Source organism: Nicotiana sylvestris, chromosome 6 (genome assembly GCF_000393655.2).
Source record: "Nicotiana sylvestris chromosome 6, ASM39365v2, whole genome shotgun sequence".
NCBI classification, from domain to species: Eukaryota; Viridiplantae; Streptophyta; class Magnoliopsida; order Solanales; family Solanaceae; genus Nicotiana; species Nicotiana sylvestris.
In genome coordinates, this window is record NC_091062.1 from 174,717,475 (window position 1) to 174,738,870 (window position 21,396).

General features: G+C 35.3%; 1 protein-coding gene across 1 annotated transcript; it reads left to right on the forward strand.

Annotated features, from left to right (window-relative positions):
- The first annotated feature begins 7,553 nt into the window (after positions 1–7,553).
- LOC104236456 (T-complex protein 1 subunit eta) lies at positions 7,554–17,656 on the forward strand. Its single transcript, XM_009790379.2, has 14 exons — positions 7,554–7,787; positions 8,570–8,830; positions 10,639–10,764; positions 10,882–11,085; positions 12,693–12,862; positions 12,988–13,123; positions 13,832–13,948; positions 14,075–14,194; positions 14,271–14,369; positions 14,453–14,542; positions 15,624–15,711; positions 15,959–16,047; positions 16,268–16,342; positions 17,285–17,656. The coding sequence occupies exons 1-14, from the start codon at positions 7,773–7,775 to the stop codon at positions 17,372–17,374; spliced, it is 1,680 nt and encodes a 559-aa protein (XP_009788681.1). The 5' UTR covers positions 7,554–7,772; the 3' UTR covers positions 17,375–17,656.
- The last annotated feature ends 3,740 nt before the right edge of the window (positions 17,657–21,396 follow it).

Consider the following 21,396-nt stretch of genomic DNA (forward strand, 5'->3'; position numbering starts at 1 on the left):
GACGTAAACTCTGTACCTCCGATGATGAGGAGTTTCTACCCACCTTTGAGGGTGTTGATGAGGAGTAGGCCAAGGGCCTCAGGGAGTTACCTTTTTACTCTTGTTTCTATTGTTTTGCATTGGAGACAAAGCAATTTCTTAAGTGCGGGGTGGGGTGCTCCTATTTGTTTGTATTTGTATCTATTTTCTATTTATTAGTTGGTTTTGTTTGATTTGTTTCTTGCTTTCTTAGTCAATATGGTTTGTAATTATAACTCTAAATTCTATCGGCCTGTAATAGTTAGTAGTCATAATTGTTTAGTTTCGACTCTTTCAGACGATAGATTTTGTTGACTAACTTCTTGAGGGATTTGAAGTCGAACGAGAAAAATACAAAAAAATCAATATATTTGAAAATCCAAAAATATGTCTTTTATTTTTATTTTAGTTTACTTTCTTTGGTAGTATAATAATTTCTCCTTGGTTTTTCTTTGTGTCGTGGTTCTATCCAACAGTTTTACTTGAACCAGGTGTAGTTAATTTTTTTTAGGAATATAGAATCTTGAGTCATAGCGCTAATTTGAAGCAATTTTTCTTGACTGCATATGCCTTGAGAGTGGTAAGTGTCTTAGTTGTGATGTCTAGGCTTAGTTCTGGAATCACGAATAAGTACCTTAAATTGTCTGATTGTGACTTTTCTTAACTACTTTGACTAGAGAGTTAGGATAGATCCGATCCTAACTGAGTTATGTGCCAATGTGAGAGTGAGGTTTGTGTTGATATTCTATGCATGTCAATTGATGTCTAGAACTTGCCACGTGTATTTGCAAAGCGAAATAGTAGTCTTGTCAATCTAGGAAGTGGTATAGGCATCTCTTTGTTGAGAGAATTATATGTTTGTGACCCGCCTATTTTTTTGGTATCCTAATTAGCTCTTTTGAGCTTGTAGTCCTATTTTCTTTAGCAACTACACTACAAGTCTCATCCCTTTGTTTGAATTGACTATCTGGTTGAACTGTTTACCCCTCTTGAGCACTTGATATATTTATAAGCTTGTTAAAAGGTAAGTGGAGGTATGGTTAGGTTTTTGAGTGAAACTATAGAAAAGGATAAAGATAATTTTTTGAAAAAATTGTGAGAGCCACTTGTAGGGAATTTAAAAAAAAAAGAGAAAGAAAAAAATTCTAGTGTTTGTATATATTATAAAGAAAATTATTCCTTGCTAGTGGTAAATCTTGCTTTGTCTATGCTTAAAAAAATTGGGAGCTTGGTGTTAATATGAAGTGAAGGTTGAGGTTTGGTTCAATACAAGTGTGGGGTTTGAATTGTTAATGTATATGTATTAAAGTGCTCAGGGAAGTATAGTCACTATATCTATATGTATCCTACCTGTCTCGCACCTACATTACAACCAAAATAAAGTCATATTTGATCCTTGACTGAATGAGCTCAATTAGTAGAGTATTACACTACGGGGCAAATCTATGGTACATTTTCTGTGGCACATGAATTTTATTTCTGAGAGTTAGTGAATTCTTTCTATCTTGAGTTCCTATTTTTCTTGAATTTTATTGTGTGTGGAACTACTCTATATTGTTTGTATGAGGGCACATGATCTTGGCATGATGTGTTAGGGAAGTTGTTTGATGAAAAGGTAGTCCCTATGTAAAGTGTAATTTGATTGCCTGAGAACGAGCAATAGTCTAAGTGTGGGGTGTTGATGGTAGGCTAGAAACCCGTATTTTAGTCGTAGTATTACACCCTAATTACTATATTTTACGTGCGTTTAAGCTTAAATAATAGTGAATTACATTTATTACATATTTTATGCCTTGCAGAAAATAATTCCGAGTTATTAAGGTAATTTGGAGCTAAATCAAACAAGTTGAAGCTTTGAAGTTTGAGTAGAAGCCTAAGAAATTAAGTCGGGATCACGTTCGGGGGTTGAGGACCAACTCCGGATGTCAAAAAGTGGACGTAACAATTTACTCTGAGAAAACATCACTGTCGCACCGCATAGGGCACCGCATGGCGCGACGCGGCTGTGTAAAAGGGCTGCCTGTCAAAAATTCTGCTATCTGAAAATCCTCACACGCGCGCCGCATGGCGCGGGCGTATAATTTTGTTAGAGTTATTTCCTGTTTCAGCTAGGAAAGGGTAGTTTCGTCTAAGCTCATACCTACACGGTATAATATACCAAAAATACGTTTTTGAAGGGACTTTTGACCTACGAAAAAGAATGGAGAAGCAATTAATGCAAGAAGACACAAGAATTTATTTCAACCAATGATCGGTGCAATACAGGAGTTTGTATCGAATCATTATCATTGATGTCTTCTATGTTTTTAAACTTCATTGAGATGACTTTTTCCATTGCTATAGAGTAAATTCCATTAGGGTGTTGACAGATACAGTGTTTTGACAACTTGATTAGGGATTCAATTTTTGATAATTGTTGAAATTAATTGATGAAGTTTTAATTCGTATTGTGGAGTTATTTCTTATTTTACTTAATCGAAAGAGGAGCTTGATATAGAATTTCTTTATGTCTTATGCTCTAGTTTAAATTTGTGATTCAACTAAGTAATCGAAAGAGCCTCTTGAATTGTTAATCAAACTAGAAAATCATAGAATATTCATGAGAAGTTACCCTTTAGACCATAACTATCATTTTATTTGTAGCAATTGTTTACCGCGCTTCAATTGGATTAATTACTGAAACTAACGTTTAATCAAAATAGGAGCATAAACTTCAAGTATAATCTAATTATCTATTGAATTCATGAGAATCAACAGTATTATAGAGTGAATTAACTCAAGCATTGGATCCCGAGTCAATTATCTTGCACATGTCTAGTCAATTACCCTTATTTCTCTCATATATATTTTGTCGTTGCTCATCTGCTGTCTTTTGTGATCAATTATTAATTGCTTAATTTTTAGTAGTTAATCGTAGTAGTATTCATCAAATCAAGTGTTAATTTCCTGGATAGTAATCAACTGAAGATTATTCGAACATTATTTAAATCTAATCCATGTGGAGTATTCGAACACTATTTAAATCCAATCCACGTGGAGACGATAATTAAACTATACTATCTTTGACTAGCGAGCAATATATTTGTGTTATATTTTGTGCTTGTCAATCATATAAGTGAAGCTCAAGTGAAGGGATTACCTCTTTTCCTCTTTCTGGTGTCCTTGAAGATTCAATACATTTCCTATGAATTTTGATCCATGGATGTTGTTAAAACTAATATTAAATGGTGTTATGCAACCACAAATGCATCTTAAACACTTACCTTTGTATTGATGAGGGGTGTGCTCCTCCTTCTCTCTAGAATCAAGACCTAGCTCAAAAGTGAAACTTTATTCTCTCTCCCCGAATTGTCCATTTTTATAATTTTGATGACATGCATAGCTACGCCCTCTTGCAATATAGCTACGCTCACTTCTCTTTAGCTCCCCTTACTTTGACAAGCTTGCTGGAATCATCTAAGCTTAAGGTAGCGTAGCTACGCACAACTCGAGTAGCTACGTGTCTAATGTGCTACTACCTTTTAGTAAAAAGATCATAACTTCTTATAGGAATATTCAAATGACGAACGCTTTGAAGCATTGAAAACTAGACTCATAGACCTTTAATTTGACCGTACACCACATAAATCTTCATATATTGGGAGTTATGCTCGTCCAATGTTGGTTCTTGTGCAAACACATTTGAAACTTTAGCCCATTATACAATTTCCAAATTGACTTAGCCTTAGGGTTCTTCTTAGACCATAAATCATTATTAATATACCTCATACACATATTACCATGATCAATTGATATCCTTCATATTATTAGTCATGTTCATTCCCGAATTAATATAATTAGCACATATCAATCTTCTTAATGGTCTTAAAACACTTCAAATTTTTCTGGGGTGTTACACCAGCAGCAAATGTGGAAGCAATGGTAGGGTCAACAAACACCATAAGAACATTCTGGATGAGTTGATCCTGACGGAATCAAAGTGTATAAGCAGGGTTTGGGGTTGTATAGGTGCCAAAAGTAGTGATCGGTATAGGAATCTAGGTAGACCCGTCAAGGTGACCATAGAGGTCATGGTTGTGCATAAGCATAGAGAACTGAGCTTTCCAAGTGGCAAAATTGTGACTGCCACTGGAGCCGTCAAAATGGGCTTGGCCACAACCCAGCCCGCTACTTGAGTAGTGTTGGGATATGATTTTTTGAGCCCATTTAAAATTGAGACTTATAAGCCCGGCCCAAGTCAGCCCACTGGCCCTTGAGGCTTGACCGAGGCTGGACCTGGGCCGGCCCGTGGGCCAAAAGTTAATTAAATTCAAATTAACTAACTATTAAATAATTAATATTTTAAAAAAGTAAAAACTAAAAAACTATTAACTGTAATTCCTATTCCCAATCTTAGACTGCTCATTTACTTTTCCATATCAACTAGAATTTAGATTTTTGACATGCATGTAATGTGACAAAATTAATTTTTCTTTTGCTTAATTAATAATGAACTCGAAAAGTTTTAGGTGGCCAATAATAATCTTTTTTTCAAAAAAAAATATTACTTTAAGTGACCAATGATTAGTTTGGATTACTTTAATATATTATTAATATTTAAACTGCTCTTCAGTATAGTAAAAGATCAGTTTTAAATACAAAAACAAATTGACCACTAGCAAATTTCATGAATTTTAAAAATTTTATGGACTATAATGATGAAATCAGCAAATGGTGTTAATCCTATATTAAAAAACCTCAGTATATAAACTTATTGAAGCAATCCTCGAATCTGAGAAAAATGAAACAAAAATATTAAGAAAATATTCATGTAACTTTAAAAAAGAAGAGCTAGAGATTTAGAGAATTTACATTTCAATTACGAAATTTCTCGTCAAATATCAAGCTGTGCTAAGGTTGGGCTGACCCGTTTTGACATCTCTAACTGCCACTAAGTTTGATAGGTAGTTGGGAAGCAGGGTTGAATTGGACGATGGTTGTGGTACCGGTAGTGTTGTCGGCATTGACAACTCTTGGAGTGTTTTCATCTTTCGTCATTGGAGGGTTTGGTGTGAAAAAAAAAATTGGATCATGCTCGTTAGAGTTGTATAGGCTCTAATACTATATAAACAGTCAAGAATATGATGGAAAATTGTATCTATATTGAATGCCAAGCTCAGTTTAAATACAAGTCTTCCTAACAGTACTCCTTGAATTAGGAGACTTATTTAAATCAAAACACTATCAAGAACTAACTAACTAAATGATAAATATGAACTAAAAGAATAACTCTAAATCTATATCTAATCTAAGGATAAGCATGAAGGCTAAGAACTAATCCAAATGAATAAACAATTGGTAACAAGTGTTGTTCCAATAGATTCTCCAATAGAACTTGTGTTTTCAGATAAAGCAAGGTGACAACATAGCAGAAGGGATCATTGTACTTGAAGAACAATTTCGCCCTTAAGCGAGGGAAATTGAATCTTTAATTTAAAGTTGCATGCAATATTTTGCTACATACAATTTTCTATATAAACTTATGATTAATCATGCTCATTATGCATCTAATACTGAACTTGATACAATATTTGCATATTTTTATATATATAAAATGAGCGGAGCTAGTCATGCAGTTGCAGGTTTGACCGAATCCAGTAATTTTGGTCCAAATATTGTATTCGTCTTAAGAAATCTATTGAATTATACACAAATTGCCAATTTAGAACTCAATAACTTAAAAAAATAGAATCTGAACCCAAAGGCTTCAAATAGTGACTCTCTCTCTCTCTCTCAAATAGTAATAACCTTAATCTTTTTTATTGAAATTTTATGAATCTCCAAATACTAATGTTATATGAGATGCAGGGGTGGAGTCAACTATTCTATTACAGATTCAGCCTAACCCAGTAGATTTGGTACAAACATTATAGGAGTATTTATTTTAAGGAATTCATTAAATATATCCAAATTAATAATTTAGAACCCAATGACTTAAAAAAATTACAATCCCGATCCCACACGATTCAAATCTTGACTTCACCAACATAGTGAGATTTTGTAAGATCACTTACCACACAAGAGGTAAGTTAACTAAACAATCTAATTCACCACAATTTAGAAAATTTTACGTACACGCTAAATATAATATTTAAGCAATAAGGATAAAAACTTGTTCATTTCAATGGTAGCTTATCATGTTAAATAGTATAAATTATAATGAGGCGAAAATATATACTATATTAACTAACTATAGTTAAATGAGGAAAGTTCATGTAAACACCCGTGGTAATTTTTTGAGAAATTTTCACAAATCACTATTATTTAGTGGTCATTAGCTAGCTGTAGCTACCATTTAATATATTACTTCCTATAGCTATGTTTTCATCAGTTTTGCTAGAGTGTATTCGATGTATTTAAGTTATTGTATTCATGAATACAATAGCAAACTTCGGTATGAAACAAGGGAGTACAACTAGGCACTTATTGCATTCGACTGCATTCACGATATGTATTTGTGAATACGGTAACATAAATAGCCTAAATCGTAGTCTATTTAGCTGTTTTTAAACGGAAAGTGAATCAATTAACACAAATAGGCTCATAATATAACTCAACAAACTCAATTATAAATCTGAATACATAAATACATTTGAATACATAAATTATATTAATTAAAAAAATATATGAATACATTCATGGAATATAGCGAGACAGTGAATACAAAAAATACATGGAATACAACGAGATACATTGAAATACAATGAAAAAAAGAGACAATGAATAGAATGAAATACGTAGAATACATCGAGATACATTGAAATACAATGAAAAAAAAAGGTAACAGACTCTTCAAGTTGCTCAGCCCCAAACTCCGTCATCTTTGTTCAAGAATAACTCTAATGTCGTCTCGTCGATAGCAGATTTCGAACCTCCATTGTCAGCCCCAATTTACCCTACGTCAGATTTCGACATTGATAGGAAACATAAGGAATTGATTTCTAAACAGACTCTTCATCCACTAAACATAGCTATACGATATTTTTATTGTCAGCCCCAATTTACCTTTCAATAGCAGATTTTGAACCTCCATTTTTCTCTCTAGGGCTTGATTTCGACACTGATTCAGAACCCTAGACCACTGACAATGAAAATTTCGTTCGACAATGGAGATGAATTAGTGGAGAATCATGGTTGTATTTATGGAAAAAGACTGGCGTTGAGAGAGAGCGGGTGGAGAAAAATCTGAAAGAATGATAGAGAAAAATAATACAAAGCGTATTTTATGGCTTAAGAGGAGAAGATGACCATAAATAGATATTTGATTATAAAATCAAAAGGTAGCTATAAAATATAATTTTTTAAAAAGATATTTATTTAAAATAAATAAGATATCAACCTTTGCTACCGAGAAAAAAATTCCTAATTTTTTTACCTAAGTGTATGGCACATATATTTTTTTTTTACATAAAACGTACTATCACTTAATTTTAATTTAATCATTACTCCAACATATATTCTTTCTTCAATTATAACCTAACCTGTAAAACTATGATGTGGCGCATGTAGCAAGTTCTTTTTCCCTTATAACTTTCTCCATTTCTAAACTATTCCCGTCACTCTTTAGCGAACGAACTAGAAAAAGTATAAACCCTAACGAGTAGGGAAAAACCCTAGAAAGTTCCACTTGTACCCAGGCTTCTGCTTCTTCGGCCATTTGCTAACTCACCAAGTAGCCTACTTTCTCGCTCAATTGATCTCTCTCGCCATCAACAATGGCGTCTATGATGGTAAGCCTCGATACTTTTCGACTGTATTAATGCTCATTCTAATTACTGAAAGAATAAAAGGCTCCGACTAGTGCCGGGTAATGCGAGAAATGTAGGCAACTTTCATTTTAAAGTACAAATCTGAGTAGAGCTGTTGTGGAAGTGGAAGTTCCACAAGTTGTAACAAGGTGAGTGGAAGTTGTGGATCTAGGATATTAAGTACGTGTCTGTGTGTGTAAACAAAGACAGAGACAGGTGACGAAAGGCTGTCGATGTGGCAGGGGAGGTTGCCAACTATGTCAATCCACCCATAATTGTAAATATTGATGTTTTTTTTCATCATTTTGATCGGAACAGCTGAACATTTGTTGCGTTTGTTCTTTAGTTTGTCCGCAGTAAATTCAGATTAATGATGATTAATGTGGTAGGTTCGTTACCATGAGAATATACAAAATGTTTATGGTGAAGGTTTTGTTTTACATTTTGAAGGTTAGGCTTTTGTGAATATGACTACTGTAGGATCGGCATTAATTAGAATGTGCAGACTTCTGTTTCCAGGTTGTTCTACTGTTACTACTTTGTCTTAGAAGACAATTTTTATCAGTATTGGAATGAAATGGGTCCAAGTAGATGGGAATTTATATAGAGGATTCGATAGCCAACTCCAACTAATACGGAAATGGGGCACAATTAATTGGTTGATTGGATATACCTATGTGTTACTGGTGTATTTTTTCGTTTATTGTTCCCTTTTTTCTTCTAAATCATTTTCTGATCTGGTGTTGTGGCTTTTGAAATAACAGCAACCTCAGATCATATTGCTGAAGGAAGGGACTGATACGTCCCAAGGGAAGGCACAGTTGGTGAGCAACATAAATGCTTGTATGGCTGTGGCTGATGTGGTGCGTACCACCCTTGGTCCTAGGGGTATGGACAAGCTGATCCACGACGAGAAGGGAAACACGACTATTTCGAATGATGGTGCCACTATAATGAAGCTTCTAGACATAATACATCCCGCTGCAAAAATACTTGTTGACATCGCCAAGTCCCAAGACTCTGAGGTATGCTGTAATTTGTAATTTTGCTGCCTCAGAACTCATGCTATTTGTTGCTATTATAACATCAGTTGAATAGTGTAGTTCTGAAATTCAAAGTTGATTGCAGTGCTTTTACTTCAAATGTACATAGAGATGTGGCTCATAAGTTGGACTGTATGTGCAGTGTAGAACTTATGAGCTCGGGAAATTTGATGATTGTACTGCACAATGTGTGTTGGCAGTTAGTTTTATGGTCGTCATCCTGAATACATGCTCTTTTAGAAGATAAAGTTGGTAGAAGAATTTTGAGCCGGAGAGCTGGAATATGGTAAGCTGCGAAGGATGCTTGTTAAGTACTTATCACCCCGAAAAAAATGAAGAAAGAAAGTGAATGGTTTGTTAAGTTCTAGAATATCTATTAGCATTTCTTTTCTTTAGATCACGTGGATTTTCCTTGGAAGCAAATTTTAGGAATTGCGGACCTGATCTTATGTTTTGAGCCACTTTGAATAAGATGCAGTAAACTGGTCTTCTTTAATTGTGTCAGCTGGTTCTTCTGTCAAGGTAATAAAGAAAAGTGGGTCTGAAAATAGGTTGCCACATATTTCCTAGCAAAACAATTTTGAAGTGAGAGCTTTGGTATAAGGGAGAATGACTTGATTGCCTGTTTTGAATAATTCCTTTGAATGTCGAGTTCCTACATCAAATGACCTTAAATAACCACAACATGGGCCCATTGCATAGTCTTGGGGCCTGGTGACAAAAGTATTTCACCTAGTTTGGCTGATTGCAACTTTAGATTCATGCAGACATATGGAAACTTAGTGTTGGTTTGACATCTAAATTGTCAATTTACATGGATATGAAAGCAGGTGGGCATCAGTGTAGTAAGTCATTTTTTGGGGGATATTGAAAAGTTTGCGAGCACGGGTTCACGTGAAAGTAGTGGAGTAGTGGACATGTCTTACATGGCATATGATATCATCTGTGTTGTTATTATGTTGTTTCATCTTAGTGGGTACACGCACTTCTTTTGCTGATAATACATGAAATGTAAAGAAAGCAGCTTCGTTGTATCATTATCTGGCCAACTGATCACACTCAATGCCAGAGGAGGACAGAAGCATTTCATTTTACAGTTTTAGAGTATTAACAAGTATTAGGAGGAAAAGAAAGAGATAAAAGAAAGAAAATGGTGTGCATTATATGGAATTTTGTTGGGCATTGGCTTCCAAGCTGATAATCTAGGTGGCAACTATAGGTTGAAATGTCATAAAGAAAAGGAAGCTGCTCTGAAAATGATTAAAAGTGCATTATAACAAGAGGGAAAAAGGTGAAGTGATGGTAGAAAAATATTATGAAGTTCACCTAGGCTTCTTTGTCCTAACCTCACAATCAAAGTAGCTTTTAGCTTAAAGAAGCTTAGAGAGTAGTAAATGTTATAAACTCATCTTTTTATACTATGGTGATCATATCTCTCGGCCTTTTGATTAAGACCGAGGGGAATATCTTATAACCATAGTGCTCTTTGTTTGATCCAGTCGAATGCAGCTTGTCCACAAATGAGTCAGGTCTTGTAAAAATTTGGAGAATAGGACAGTAAACTAACACTTGAAGATATAGTATTGCAATTGATTATATGATGTAAATCCACAACTTGTTGATTTGGTCTTTTGACTGAATGGAATCCATAATAAGCTGTGTTATAAGATTGTTTTATTGTTGCATGATCGTTTAGTTCGAGTTATTTCTGTATTTTTGAATTGACCTGAACAACATATACGGATCCCCCCACCCCTTCTTCATTTCTAGTGCCTTGTCGATGTCTGCAGGTTGGTGATGGAACCACTACAGTAGTTCTGCTTGCAGGAGAATTTTTGAAGGAAGCCAAGCCTTTTATTGAAGAGGGTGTCCACCCTCAAAATCTTATTCGCAGTTATCGAACTGCTTCTAATATGGTAGATTTTTCCTCCTCCTGTTTGCTCATTCCTCTGTCTTTCTGCTTTTGCTCTGTTCACTGTCCCAGATGGTTTAGTCATCATAGTTCATTGAGTAATTTGATATTGATTATATAGGCAATAGAGAAGGTAAAAGAATTGGCTGTTAGCATTGAGGGAAAAAGTTTGGAAGAAAAGAAAACTCTGCTTGCAAAGTGTGCTGCTACGACTCTGTCGTCGAAGCTTATTGGAGGTGAAAAGGAATTCTTTGCACCCATGGTTGTGGATGCCGTTCTTTCAATCGGAAATGATGATAGGCTGAACATGATTGGAATTAAGAAGGTGCACAATCTTGCAACTGAATTTTTTTTTCTTTTATAAGGCTTTGATTGCTTAATTTCTGACTTTGTGGCGGTGGCCTGTTGGTTCATTTTTTTGGTCAGAGAGTTAACTGGTACTTTCATAAAGTATCAGAGTTCAGAGAACATTTTAGAGCTTATATTGATCTGAGTATCCATCTGAATGTTGTAATGTTGTTCATGGGTTGTTTAATCTATAAGCTATGAATTTATAGAAATATTTTGGTGCAGCTCCTTTTCTATTTAAAGTACTGTTTCCCTGCTCTTTTAGTTTTCATACTTTCTGTAACAGGTTATCTGATTTTCATCAGATCAAGAGGCTAATAAGATTTCTGTTAAAAGTTTTACGCTCTGAACCCCCTTTGAATTGTTAGGCCAGGATTTAGGGTCCCGTGTCTTCCCTTATCTTCCCCTCTTTTTTCCTCCCAAGCCAGAGGGTTTACAAGCTTAATTGTTTACTCCATTTAACTTGTTGATAAAAATGTGTAATGGGCTAGTTACCCCTTTTGGCTGCTCTCTGTAGTAATAAAGTTGCTGAAACATTGTGGCAAACCTAAGTTGAGTTGTTACAGCTAAACATTGCTATAAAGGGTGAGCTCATATCCCCTTCACTCTCCCTGAAAATAAAGGAATCCTAGTAGAGAAGGAAAAACAGTCTTATTAGAGGCTCGTTTGAGGCGCGCTTAAGTGCTGAAGCTAAGTTAAAACCAAAACCATGCACTTCACCTCGCTTAGGTGGCACTTTAGTTTAGGCACTGAGGTAGTTAAGACGTGCACCTCATCGCTCATGAGCTCAGTCTTTAAGATGGTAGTATTAGACATTATATATAGTTGGTAAACTGATTACATTAATTGTTTAAGAATGTTGTGAACAAATATTTAGTGATTAGGGTTGGCGAATCAAAATTTTTGATGAGAAAACAAAAAAAAACATCTTTCAGCGAGATCCAAAATTTAAAATTGTTTTTAACTTGATTGACATGGTTTTTACTTCATATATTTCACTTAATTATAGTTGTTTTTTTGTGTTGTTGTTATTTCTCTTGCACTACATATATATGTTATCTTTCTTCATTAGTGCCTTTATTCATTAAAGCTCATACTTTAGTTTCACTTTTCGCTTAAATCCCGCAATAAAGTTAGCGTTTTACCTTTTACGCACTTTTCAATTCTCTTGTGGGAAAATAACAAAAGATTTGCAATATGCTAGACGTATGGTTGTAGCCCAGACTGCTTTAGTGGATAATTGGAGCATTAAATTAGAGAATATCATTGAATCTAACTTATTTATCAAAAAAAAAAGGTTCACCAATAAAAAAGAAAGTAGAAAAATGTTCGACAATGTTGTCCTATGTTGCACTGCTTTTGCCAATATCTTTATTCTTTAGCTTTGATATGTGTTAGGGGGTGGAAGAAAAAAGTGATGATTTATTCTTTGAGTAAATTGAAATAGACCTCTGAGCAAATAAAGAGCATATATGCTGTTGCATTACAACTTAATTAGAGACTACAGAAATTTTACTATCGACTCTACAATCTCATTTAATATTTTTCTGACCTTTTCCTTTTCTCCATTTTGTTGATGTGTAGGTGCCTGGAGGTAATATGCGCGATTCTTTCCTTGTAAATGGTGTTGCCTTTAAGAAGACATTCTCCTATGCTGGTTTTGAACAGCAGCCAAAGAAGTTTGTGGACCCCAAGATACTTTTACTGAACATAGAGTTAGAGCTAAAATCAGAAAAGGAAAATGCAGAGATAAGGTAGTATGTTTCAGACATACTTCTGATTTTGTTTGAGAAGAAATGTGTAGTTTCTCCAATTTAATATTTTCTTTCATAAGTTTCACTGTTCTGTATGTGCTTACTCCACTTCATCTTCTGTATAGGCTTTCAGATCCAGCACAATATCAGTCAATTGTTGATGCAGAGTGGAATATCATTTATGACAAGTTGGATAAATGTGTAAAGAGTGGGGCCAAAGTTGTGTTGTCTCGACTTGCTATTGGGGATCTGGCCACACAGGTTGGATACAAACTTGCCTTACAGTCCATTGCTTTAATTAATGATCTTATCTTCATATGGATTCTTCAGAGAGCTAGAATTTAGAGAGTTAAGTAAATGCAGTAAATGTTGCAGCCTGATCTTTGGAGAGATATAGTCATGCTGATTTTTCTTGAGCATGGAAGTTTATTACTTTATTCCATAATATCAAAGATTTTGAAAGATGCAGATATGCTTAATGAACAAAGATCGAGTATGTGCCTCCCTCAACATTCTTTTTTTTTCCTCTTTTTTTTCTTGACTCATTGGGCCTTCCTCACCTCTTAATTTTGGCTGGAGAGGGAGGTTTCAGTAATTTGACGACAAGCCAAATTATCTAGAAATTGACAGAGTTTCCGTGAGGGAAAGTAGAAACTATAGTATCTCCATCTGGTGCTTTCCATTTAATTGATAAAATTCTTATAAACTGTTGAAGTTTTGATCAGAAAAAGAGAGTTTTCCTTGATGCATAATTACTGAACTCCAAGTTTTTGACATGACTTGTTTTCCTGCTGGTTGCTGCAAAGAGATGTAAAGAAGAGTTAAATGTACTTTTGGTTAGCGCTATCATCTGATTAAGGCTACATTTTCTACATTTCTGCCAGAACCATCTCACTGACGCTTATTTTGGCTATAGGAGATTATTGTGAAGATTATGACTAATATTCTTTATGTCTTTTATGTGCCCAGTATTTTGCAGATCGGGATATATTTTGTGCTGGTCGTGTCGCTGAAGAGGATCTGCAGCGGGTAGCAGCTGCTACTGGGGGAACAGTACAGACAACTGTGAACAATGTCATTGATGAGGTTTTGCCCTTGTACCTGTTACCTATAATCTTACTGTGACAATTGTAGACACCTCCCATAACATGGTTGAATTATATTAGATTTTGGTCAATAACTTTTACTTCAACCAATTGGATTATTATCTAGGTTCTTGGCTCTTGTGAGCTTTTTGAGGAGAAGCAAGTTGGAAATGAGAGATTCAATATATTCAGTGGATGTCCCTCGGGCAAGACCGCCACTATTGTCCTTCGTGGTGGAGCAGATCAGGTTTTTGATCACTTCAGTTATGCATACGCCTATTATTTGATTCTTTGCTCCTAATTTTCTTTTCAATGATCTGTAGTTCATAGAGGAATCCGAGAGAAGCTTGCATGATGCTATTATGATTGTTAGAAGGGCTTTGAAAAACTCTACGGTCGTTCCCGGAGGTGGTGCTATAGATGTATGAACGTTCTGTAACCTCCTGGAAAGATTTCATTGTGATAATAATTATACCTTATTGATTGAGAAAGCCCTTGGATGCAGATGGAAATAAGCCGTTTCTTGAGGCACCATGCTCGAACAATTCAAGGAAAATCTCAGCTCTTTATAAACTCTTATGCAAAAGCTCTTGAGGTAGGGATTCTTCTTTCATTTCGCTTTGACAGAGATATTATGTTCTATTTTTCCTAGAATTAGCTAAATGTATTTGTATGTGCTATTTGAATGTATTTCCAATGTCTGGAATTTTCGCTCTTATATACTTCACTTTTGTGATAAGGTTCCAACATCAATTGCTAGCTTTGTCAAGTTACCCTGGAGAACAGGAGAAATAGATACACCACTGATAACACAAAAATAATGCAGAAATAAATGCTAGTGGTCTTTTCAGTCAGAGAAATGCAAGGGTGATTGTTACATGCTAGAAACTCCGATAATAAGAACTAGATGTTAGTGGTCTTTTCATTCAGAAAGAAATGCTAGGATTTATTTTCAGTCTGGTAAATGCCAGAAGCCCTGACAATGCAGCATGGTAAAAGCTGCTTTTTCTTTTGTCTGTGGTCCAAGACTTGCAGGAATTTTGAATCAGTGCACGGTGGGATGTAAAGGGCAGTTTGAGGGATTTTAATTGTATTATCCTTCGGTGCCACTTTTATTCTCTTGGAGGTCTTCTGATTGGTGCTTTCCCTTTATCATAAGATCACTTTCTTCTACTTTGGTATATGTTGGCACGCTAGTCTACTTTGATCATTGGTTGTGTCCTAGACCTTCTTGCATTTGTCTAACTTGATAATTGGTTTTATATAGATCTGCTTTTAATGAGAATCTTTGTTGGTCAGATATATTTTTACCAAAGAATTGTCTTGTTTGATTCCAAAAGAAGCCTATTGTTTCTTGCTGTAAAAACTCTTTTAAGCTATTGATATTGCTCCTCCTATGTGGTAAGATATTTGTCTGTATTATCATTCGTAGTTAGCTTGGGCTGCCGATGCTAGTAGGTCTTTGAGATAGTCTGTGGTGTTCTTTTTGTGGATAATTTCTTGATATTGCTTACTGTGAGGTTGTATGGAATTTTTTGATTTTGAAATGTATCTCCTATTCCTTATAGAGCACGTGTTCAATTCTGTGATACCTTATTAATTAGTTAAATTCTGTGATACCTTATTAATTAGTTAAATTCTGTGATACCTTATTAATTAGTTCTGGCATAATGCAGATTATTCCCCGTCAGCTATGTGATAATGCTGGTTTTGATGCAACTGATGTGCTGAATAAGCTCCGACAAAAACATGCTCTTCCATCTGGTATGCCTACCAATATTTTGGGGGCTATATAACAACAGTAGCTTATTGAAAAAGTACTAGTAGGAACAGTATATTTTTTATGTTTCCAAGCGTACTAGCCATTGTTACGAGAGTTGATAGTTTTTTCTGGAATGGCTTCTGGTAAAATTTTGGGGGTTCTTTTCTTAGAGTACTCAATGTAAATGATTTTGTCCAAAAAAGAAAGAAAAAAGCATACTCCTTAATGATATTGCACTATGCTGGACAGGTGAGGGTGCACCTTATGGAGTCGACATCAATACTGGTGGCATTGCCGATGCATTTGCCAACTTTGTTTGGGAGCCAGCAGTCGTGAAGGTTAGTTACATTCACTGTTTTTTGTTGATAAATTTAGTTTAGCTTGTTATTAATCAACCACTCATCTTTTGGCACTTGTTTTTACTGAAGCATCAGTTTTTAAAATGAAAATTATTTTTTCAATATGCTTAACAACAACAACAAACCGAGTAGTTCCCACAAGTGGGTCCCAAGTTATTCTTGTTTCTTAAAAATACTTTATGATTTCTACTTTGTCCAGATAAATGCCATTAATGCAGCCACAGAAGCAGCATGCCTCATTCTGAGTGTGGATGAGACAGTGAAGAATCCTAAGGTAATTTCGACTTTGTGAAACCACTCTCTCCCCAGTTTGTCTACCACTATGGACATAATAGACGGTGCATATTAGGGTTTTCCAGTCTCCCTTTTTTCTGCTTTGTTAAATCTAAAAGTTGTTAAGTTGCTTTAAGAATCAGAACAAAATTCACAACTTCCAACGTTGGAGGAATTTTTCTGCCTTCCCTTGTCGCTCAGCAATTCTTGCTGGAAACAAATACCCTAGTAAATAGTAATAATGCAGTAGCTCTTCTGAATTTTATTGATTACGGGGGGGGACTTAAGATCCTTTTGGCCAAACCTTAATGGCAAGGTTGTTAGTTGGTACTTTGCATTTTAGGGCTCGGCAGGTGTCAGAAAGATGTGGATGGAGAGAAACTCTATATGGTGCCATTTAGCCTTAAGCCGACTAAGTCAAAGCAGTCCTGTCACTGTGTCTTGCAGTCTGAGCTAGACGAGAAGCGACTGTAATGTGTAAAGGTGTTTTTGAGTGCTCCTACATCTCTCCACTTCTTTTTTTGATAACTTAGAAACCCTCGAGGGAAAGTTGGCGTATGGTTCGAAACTTGGTGGATAATGAGCTTGGTCCTTACGGTTTTCCTCGTAAATACCAGGCTTTTGTCTGCGGCAGGGTTTGAACTCGTAGCATGCACCTAACTTGCGAATCATGCGCTGCTCTACCACTAACATGCAGTGTCTACCTCTGCTGTGGTCTAAGAATCTCTGGGTCTAAAAAAAATCAAATTAGTGTAAGCTAGTCCTCTTCAAGCTGACAATCTGCCTTTATGCATTTTTTGTGTTGTTTTAGGTGGAGTTTAGTGGATTACTTTTATGTTTTTATCTTTGCTCATCAGATTTTCTTTTTTGCTTGTGATGTGTTCATCGTACTTGTATGTGTCCTTGCTATGCTAGAAGTAATTCCTATTTCCTGACATTGCAGTCTGAGAGTGCTCAAGGAGATGCTGCTGCAAGCGCTATGGGTGGTAGAGGGCGTGGAGGTGGTCGTGGCCGTGGAATGAGGCGGCGATAGATTTCACAAGTTCCTTGCAGATTTTGCTATGATTTTCATTTAGACTTTTTTGCATTGTTCACTCCTGCTGAGATGAAATCGAAAGGAATGCAAGGAAAAGAAAGGTGGGAAGCAAGGGGGTTGACCCCTTGATGGTACGCCATCTTTGTATGTGATGTGATTCCCAAAATTGGTCTCTAAATTCTGGCTGATGAGTTTATTTTTATTTGTGAACTAATTTCCCGGTTTTGCAACTGTCATATTTCCGTTGGCTGCTAATGTAATGTATTTCTAGTTGTCTCCCCTGTCGTATTGAAATCAGTGCAGAACTCCCTTGTAAGCCAATGGAGAAAAATGCATCCTTGACCGAAATGTTAAAATTTGGAAATTGTTTCTTTTGTAGTTGCCGAAAGAGATCAAAGCACTATTATGTTAGTGATCTGGCACATCCTGAGAACTAAAGCATCTCCGCTGTCAGTTTTTCAATGTGCGAAGCCTGCTGGTGGATATATGCAGAATTCCTTTGAGGAATAACCTCCATCTGATCGTGAAAGGTTCACAGTTATACTAAATAAGAAGGTTTAAAACTAACAGCTTAAAGACGGCAAATTCAAAAATGAAATACGATCAATGCAACTCCAGACAGCTATTGCTGCAACTTAGAGCATTGTCTAATTCCAATGGCATGTATAGGATAATAGGAAAAGAAGCCCATACGGCAAACGGGATTTTGCAAGTAACTATGAAATAAATTAGTAGAAAGTGGTAAATCGATCTTTGTTTGAAAAATTAGAGATGTTACCTTAATATGTGGGAGTATCATAGAGCCATTCGGTCTAAAATTGGAAACAGAAGGATTGTGCATATTTTCAAGTTATGTTACTCTTCATACCACGTTCCAGCAAACCAATTTACTGTTTAAGTTCAAAAAAACTTCGAAGTATGATACAGCATCCTACATTGAGCTAGCTTGCAACTCCTTTAATATCTTTGACGGACCATATAGCGTTCAGAAGTATCCATTCACAAGGTAAAAATAGCACGGTATAGTCAGTTTTCGGACTGGTCATTCAAAAATAGCCAGCGTTTACCAAGTCCATAAAAAATAGCCACTATTTTGCTGCAACAGAGACTGGTCCAGCATAATATACTGGAGTTCGGTACACCTGTGTATGAACTCCAGCATATTATGTTGGACCAATATACTTTGCTGGCTCCAGTATAATATACTGGAGCACCGGTGCTCCAAACTCCAGTATATTATGCTGGACCGGTATACTTGCTGGAACTCCAGTATATTATGCTGGAGTTCTAGTGTACTTATACTGGAACTCCATCATATTATGCTAGAGTTCCAGCATACTTATCCTGGAACTCCAGTATAATATGTTGGAGTTCAAGTATACTTATACCGGAACTCCAACATAATATACTGGCGTATTTTTCAGGTTTTGAACAGTGTTTTCGCTCAAATTTATCTTTACATGAAAAGTGGCTAAATTTCGATTACTTTTGAAACTGGGCTATTTTTAAACGACTAATTGTAAATCTGGCTATTTTTGAATTTCTCCCTTCACAAGTTATACCGGTGAAGGGCTTATAGCATTGTGAAGTTCGTGCACGACAAAAGATCCATCACACATACATTGATTTCTGAACTTTATAAAACCTAAGTTTACAAGTCAATTTTTTTGATAAGTTTACAAATCACATATTTTTTTCCATATAAAAGCATACCTAGGGTTGTGCTGGAGTATGTACATGATTTAGACTTTTGAATTTATCTATCTATACTATATTAAAAGTGGGAAGCCCTTAAGTCAAAAATTAAATTATTTTTTTACCCTTTTAAAAATTTAGTTATCCTACTTTTAAAAAAAAATATAATATTTAAATAAGAAGAAGGACAAAATTATTCTGAAGAGTTGTGAATGTTAAACATTCCATATTAATAATGAAAAGTGTCGTTTAACCGTGCCCTTTCTTGCACTCATTTACAAAGAACAAAATTGAAGCGCAACCCTCCTATATATAAAAATCCATCTAACATTTCACTTGTCACAAGACTTGTCTATAAACCCTTTTTGTTATTTTCGACACTAAATTCCTACCACTTCCTTTTGTGCTCTCACTAGGAGAGCTTCTGTTGACAGCAATAACGCTAGGAAATTACCTGATGAATCTTGCCGCTGTTTGTGGCTGAAAATGATACAAAGGGTATGAATTCTTTGTTTTTTATATCCATAATTTTGTGTTGTTTTGAATTATTGACTATTTTTCGTGTGTATTAAATCAAAGTAAATTACATTACTTGGTATCTGTTGAAGTACGACTTTGTATTTTTTCTTTGCATATGCTGGTTTAATTTAGTATCCATAGATTACGACCATAATAATATGTTTCTGGTTCAATTTCTTTCCTTGGTCAATTTTGGAGATTAAGAAAGAGAGATAAGTATGATCTCCTTATGTTTTTTCCAATTATTTGTTTACGTGAAGGAAAAAAATTATCACATTAAAAATGGGAATCCCACAATTTAAAAGTTAAATTATTAAAATCGTTGATATTCACATAAATATCTTACTTATAAAAAAAATCTTAAAAGTCCAAAATGATGAGCTGTAACCGTTGGCATAATTTAGCATAAAATGGATGGCTATTGGCAAATATGTCATACGCGCGCTGTAACTTTGTCAAGGATGTTATGATATTATAAAAGTCACACATGCCATTTCTCCAAAGGCGCCGAATTAGAAACGATTAGTTTTGGAAGAGGCATTTATGTTCCTATATCATTTTCTAGGCAAGGACAACTCTAATTTCATCCATGAAAAATACGAAAATGGCTTTCAATTGCGCATAATTTCCCTTTAAGCAACTGAAGTACAAATGTGGAGAGAAATACTATCTTTAGAATACTTAAAACTCCTCCAATATTATACATAGGGACAAGGACGTTGCGGTAAGTCTCTAACATGGTTTTCCTTTTCTTCTTTTCTTTCATTTTTTTTAATTTCTTCTCTTAGAACTATGGAAAGTAGAAAGCACATCAAAGAAGGATGGGAAGTTCGCGTGGCTAAAGAGACATCATCAAAGTGTTGAATCAAAGAAAATGCACAACAGATAAGGAAACAAAGAACTTTATTGTGTTAGAACGGAGGAACCATATAAAATTATGCAAGAAAATGCTTGAAACAATTCCGAATTGGCAATTGCCTTTTGTTGGAAATTAAATCAAGATTAGTTAGTATTCCTAAGTTGTCTAGGATTTGATATTTGGTAGTTTATTTAATTCATGTCTAGTTAGGTTTTGTTTACCAATTTTATATTGGAATAGGTTTTTGTTTTGTAGTATTATAAATAGGGATGCTACTACATATTTTCTATTGTGGAGAGGTAGCTACGACGTAGAGAGATTCAAGAGTTTATGAGTTGTGAAAAACCCTCCTACCAAGTTCTCTCCCTAGTTTAATAAATTTTTTCTATATAGCTTTTGCTAAATTTTTTGCTTGTGCCTAAATTGTTCTTCGGGGTATTTCAATCCTTCAAATTGGTATCAGAGCCTGTGTGAGATTCTGTCAGAGCCGATAGGAGAACTAAAAAAAAATAAAAAAAATATGGATAGTCTGTTACCCAATTGTCCCGTTTTTGTGTTTGATGACAAAAGTAATTTCGAAACTTGGTATCAACAGATGAAGATTTTTTTAAGGCTATTGGATTATGGTCCACCATCAATGAAGGATTTGAGGAACCTCCAGAAGGCACAACACTGACGGGTGATGCAGTTATGCAATTGGAGAAGAAGAGAAAAGATTAGGGAAAAGGGTCAAAATTGCCCTTCTACTAGTTTATTGGTTCCTTGTGCCACCCGTTACACTTTTCGACCATTCTCGTCCCTACCGTTAACAAAGTTTGCAAAATTATCCCTAACCCTAACGTCCCTCCACTGTGGCAGCTGACTCCTCTAATATTTTGTCCATGTCAGCTGCCATGTCAGCAGGTCCCACCAAATAAAATGCCATGTCAGCATTGACCTCTCACTT

What these genes read in the sequence shown, in the direction of transcription:
- LOC104236456 (XM_009790379.2), top strand. An exon ending in GGGAGCCAGCAGTCGTGAAG is followed by an intron (nt 16,048 to 16,267) that starts GTTAGTTACATT and finishes TACTTTGTCCAG; the next exon opens with ATAAATGCCATTAATGCAGC. An exon ending in AGACAGTGAAGAATCCTAAG is followed by an intron (nt 16,343 to 17,284) that starts GTAATTTCGACT and finishes CTGACATTGCAG; the next exon opens with TCTGAGAGTGCTCAAGGAGA.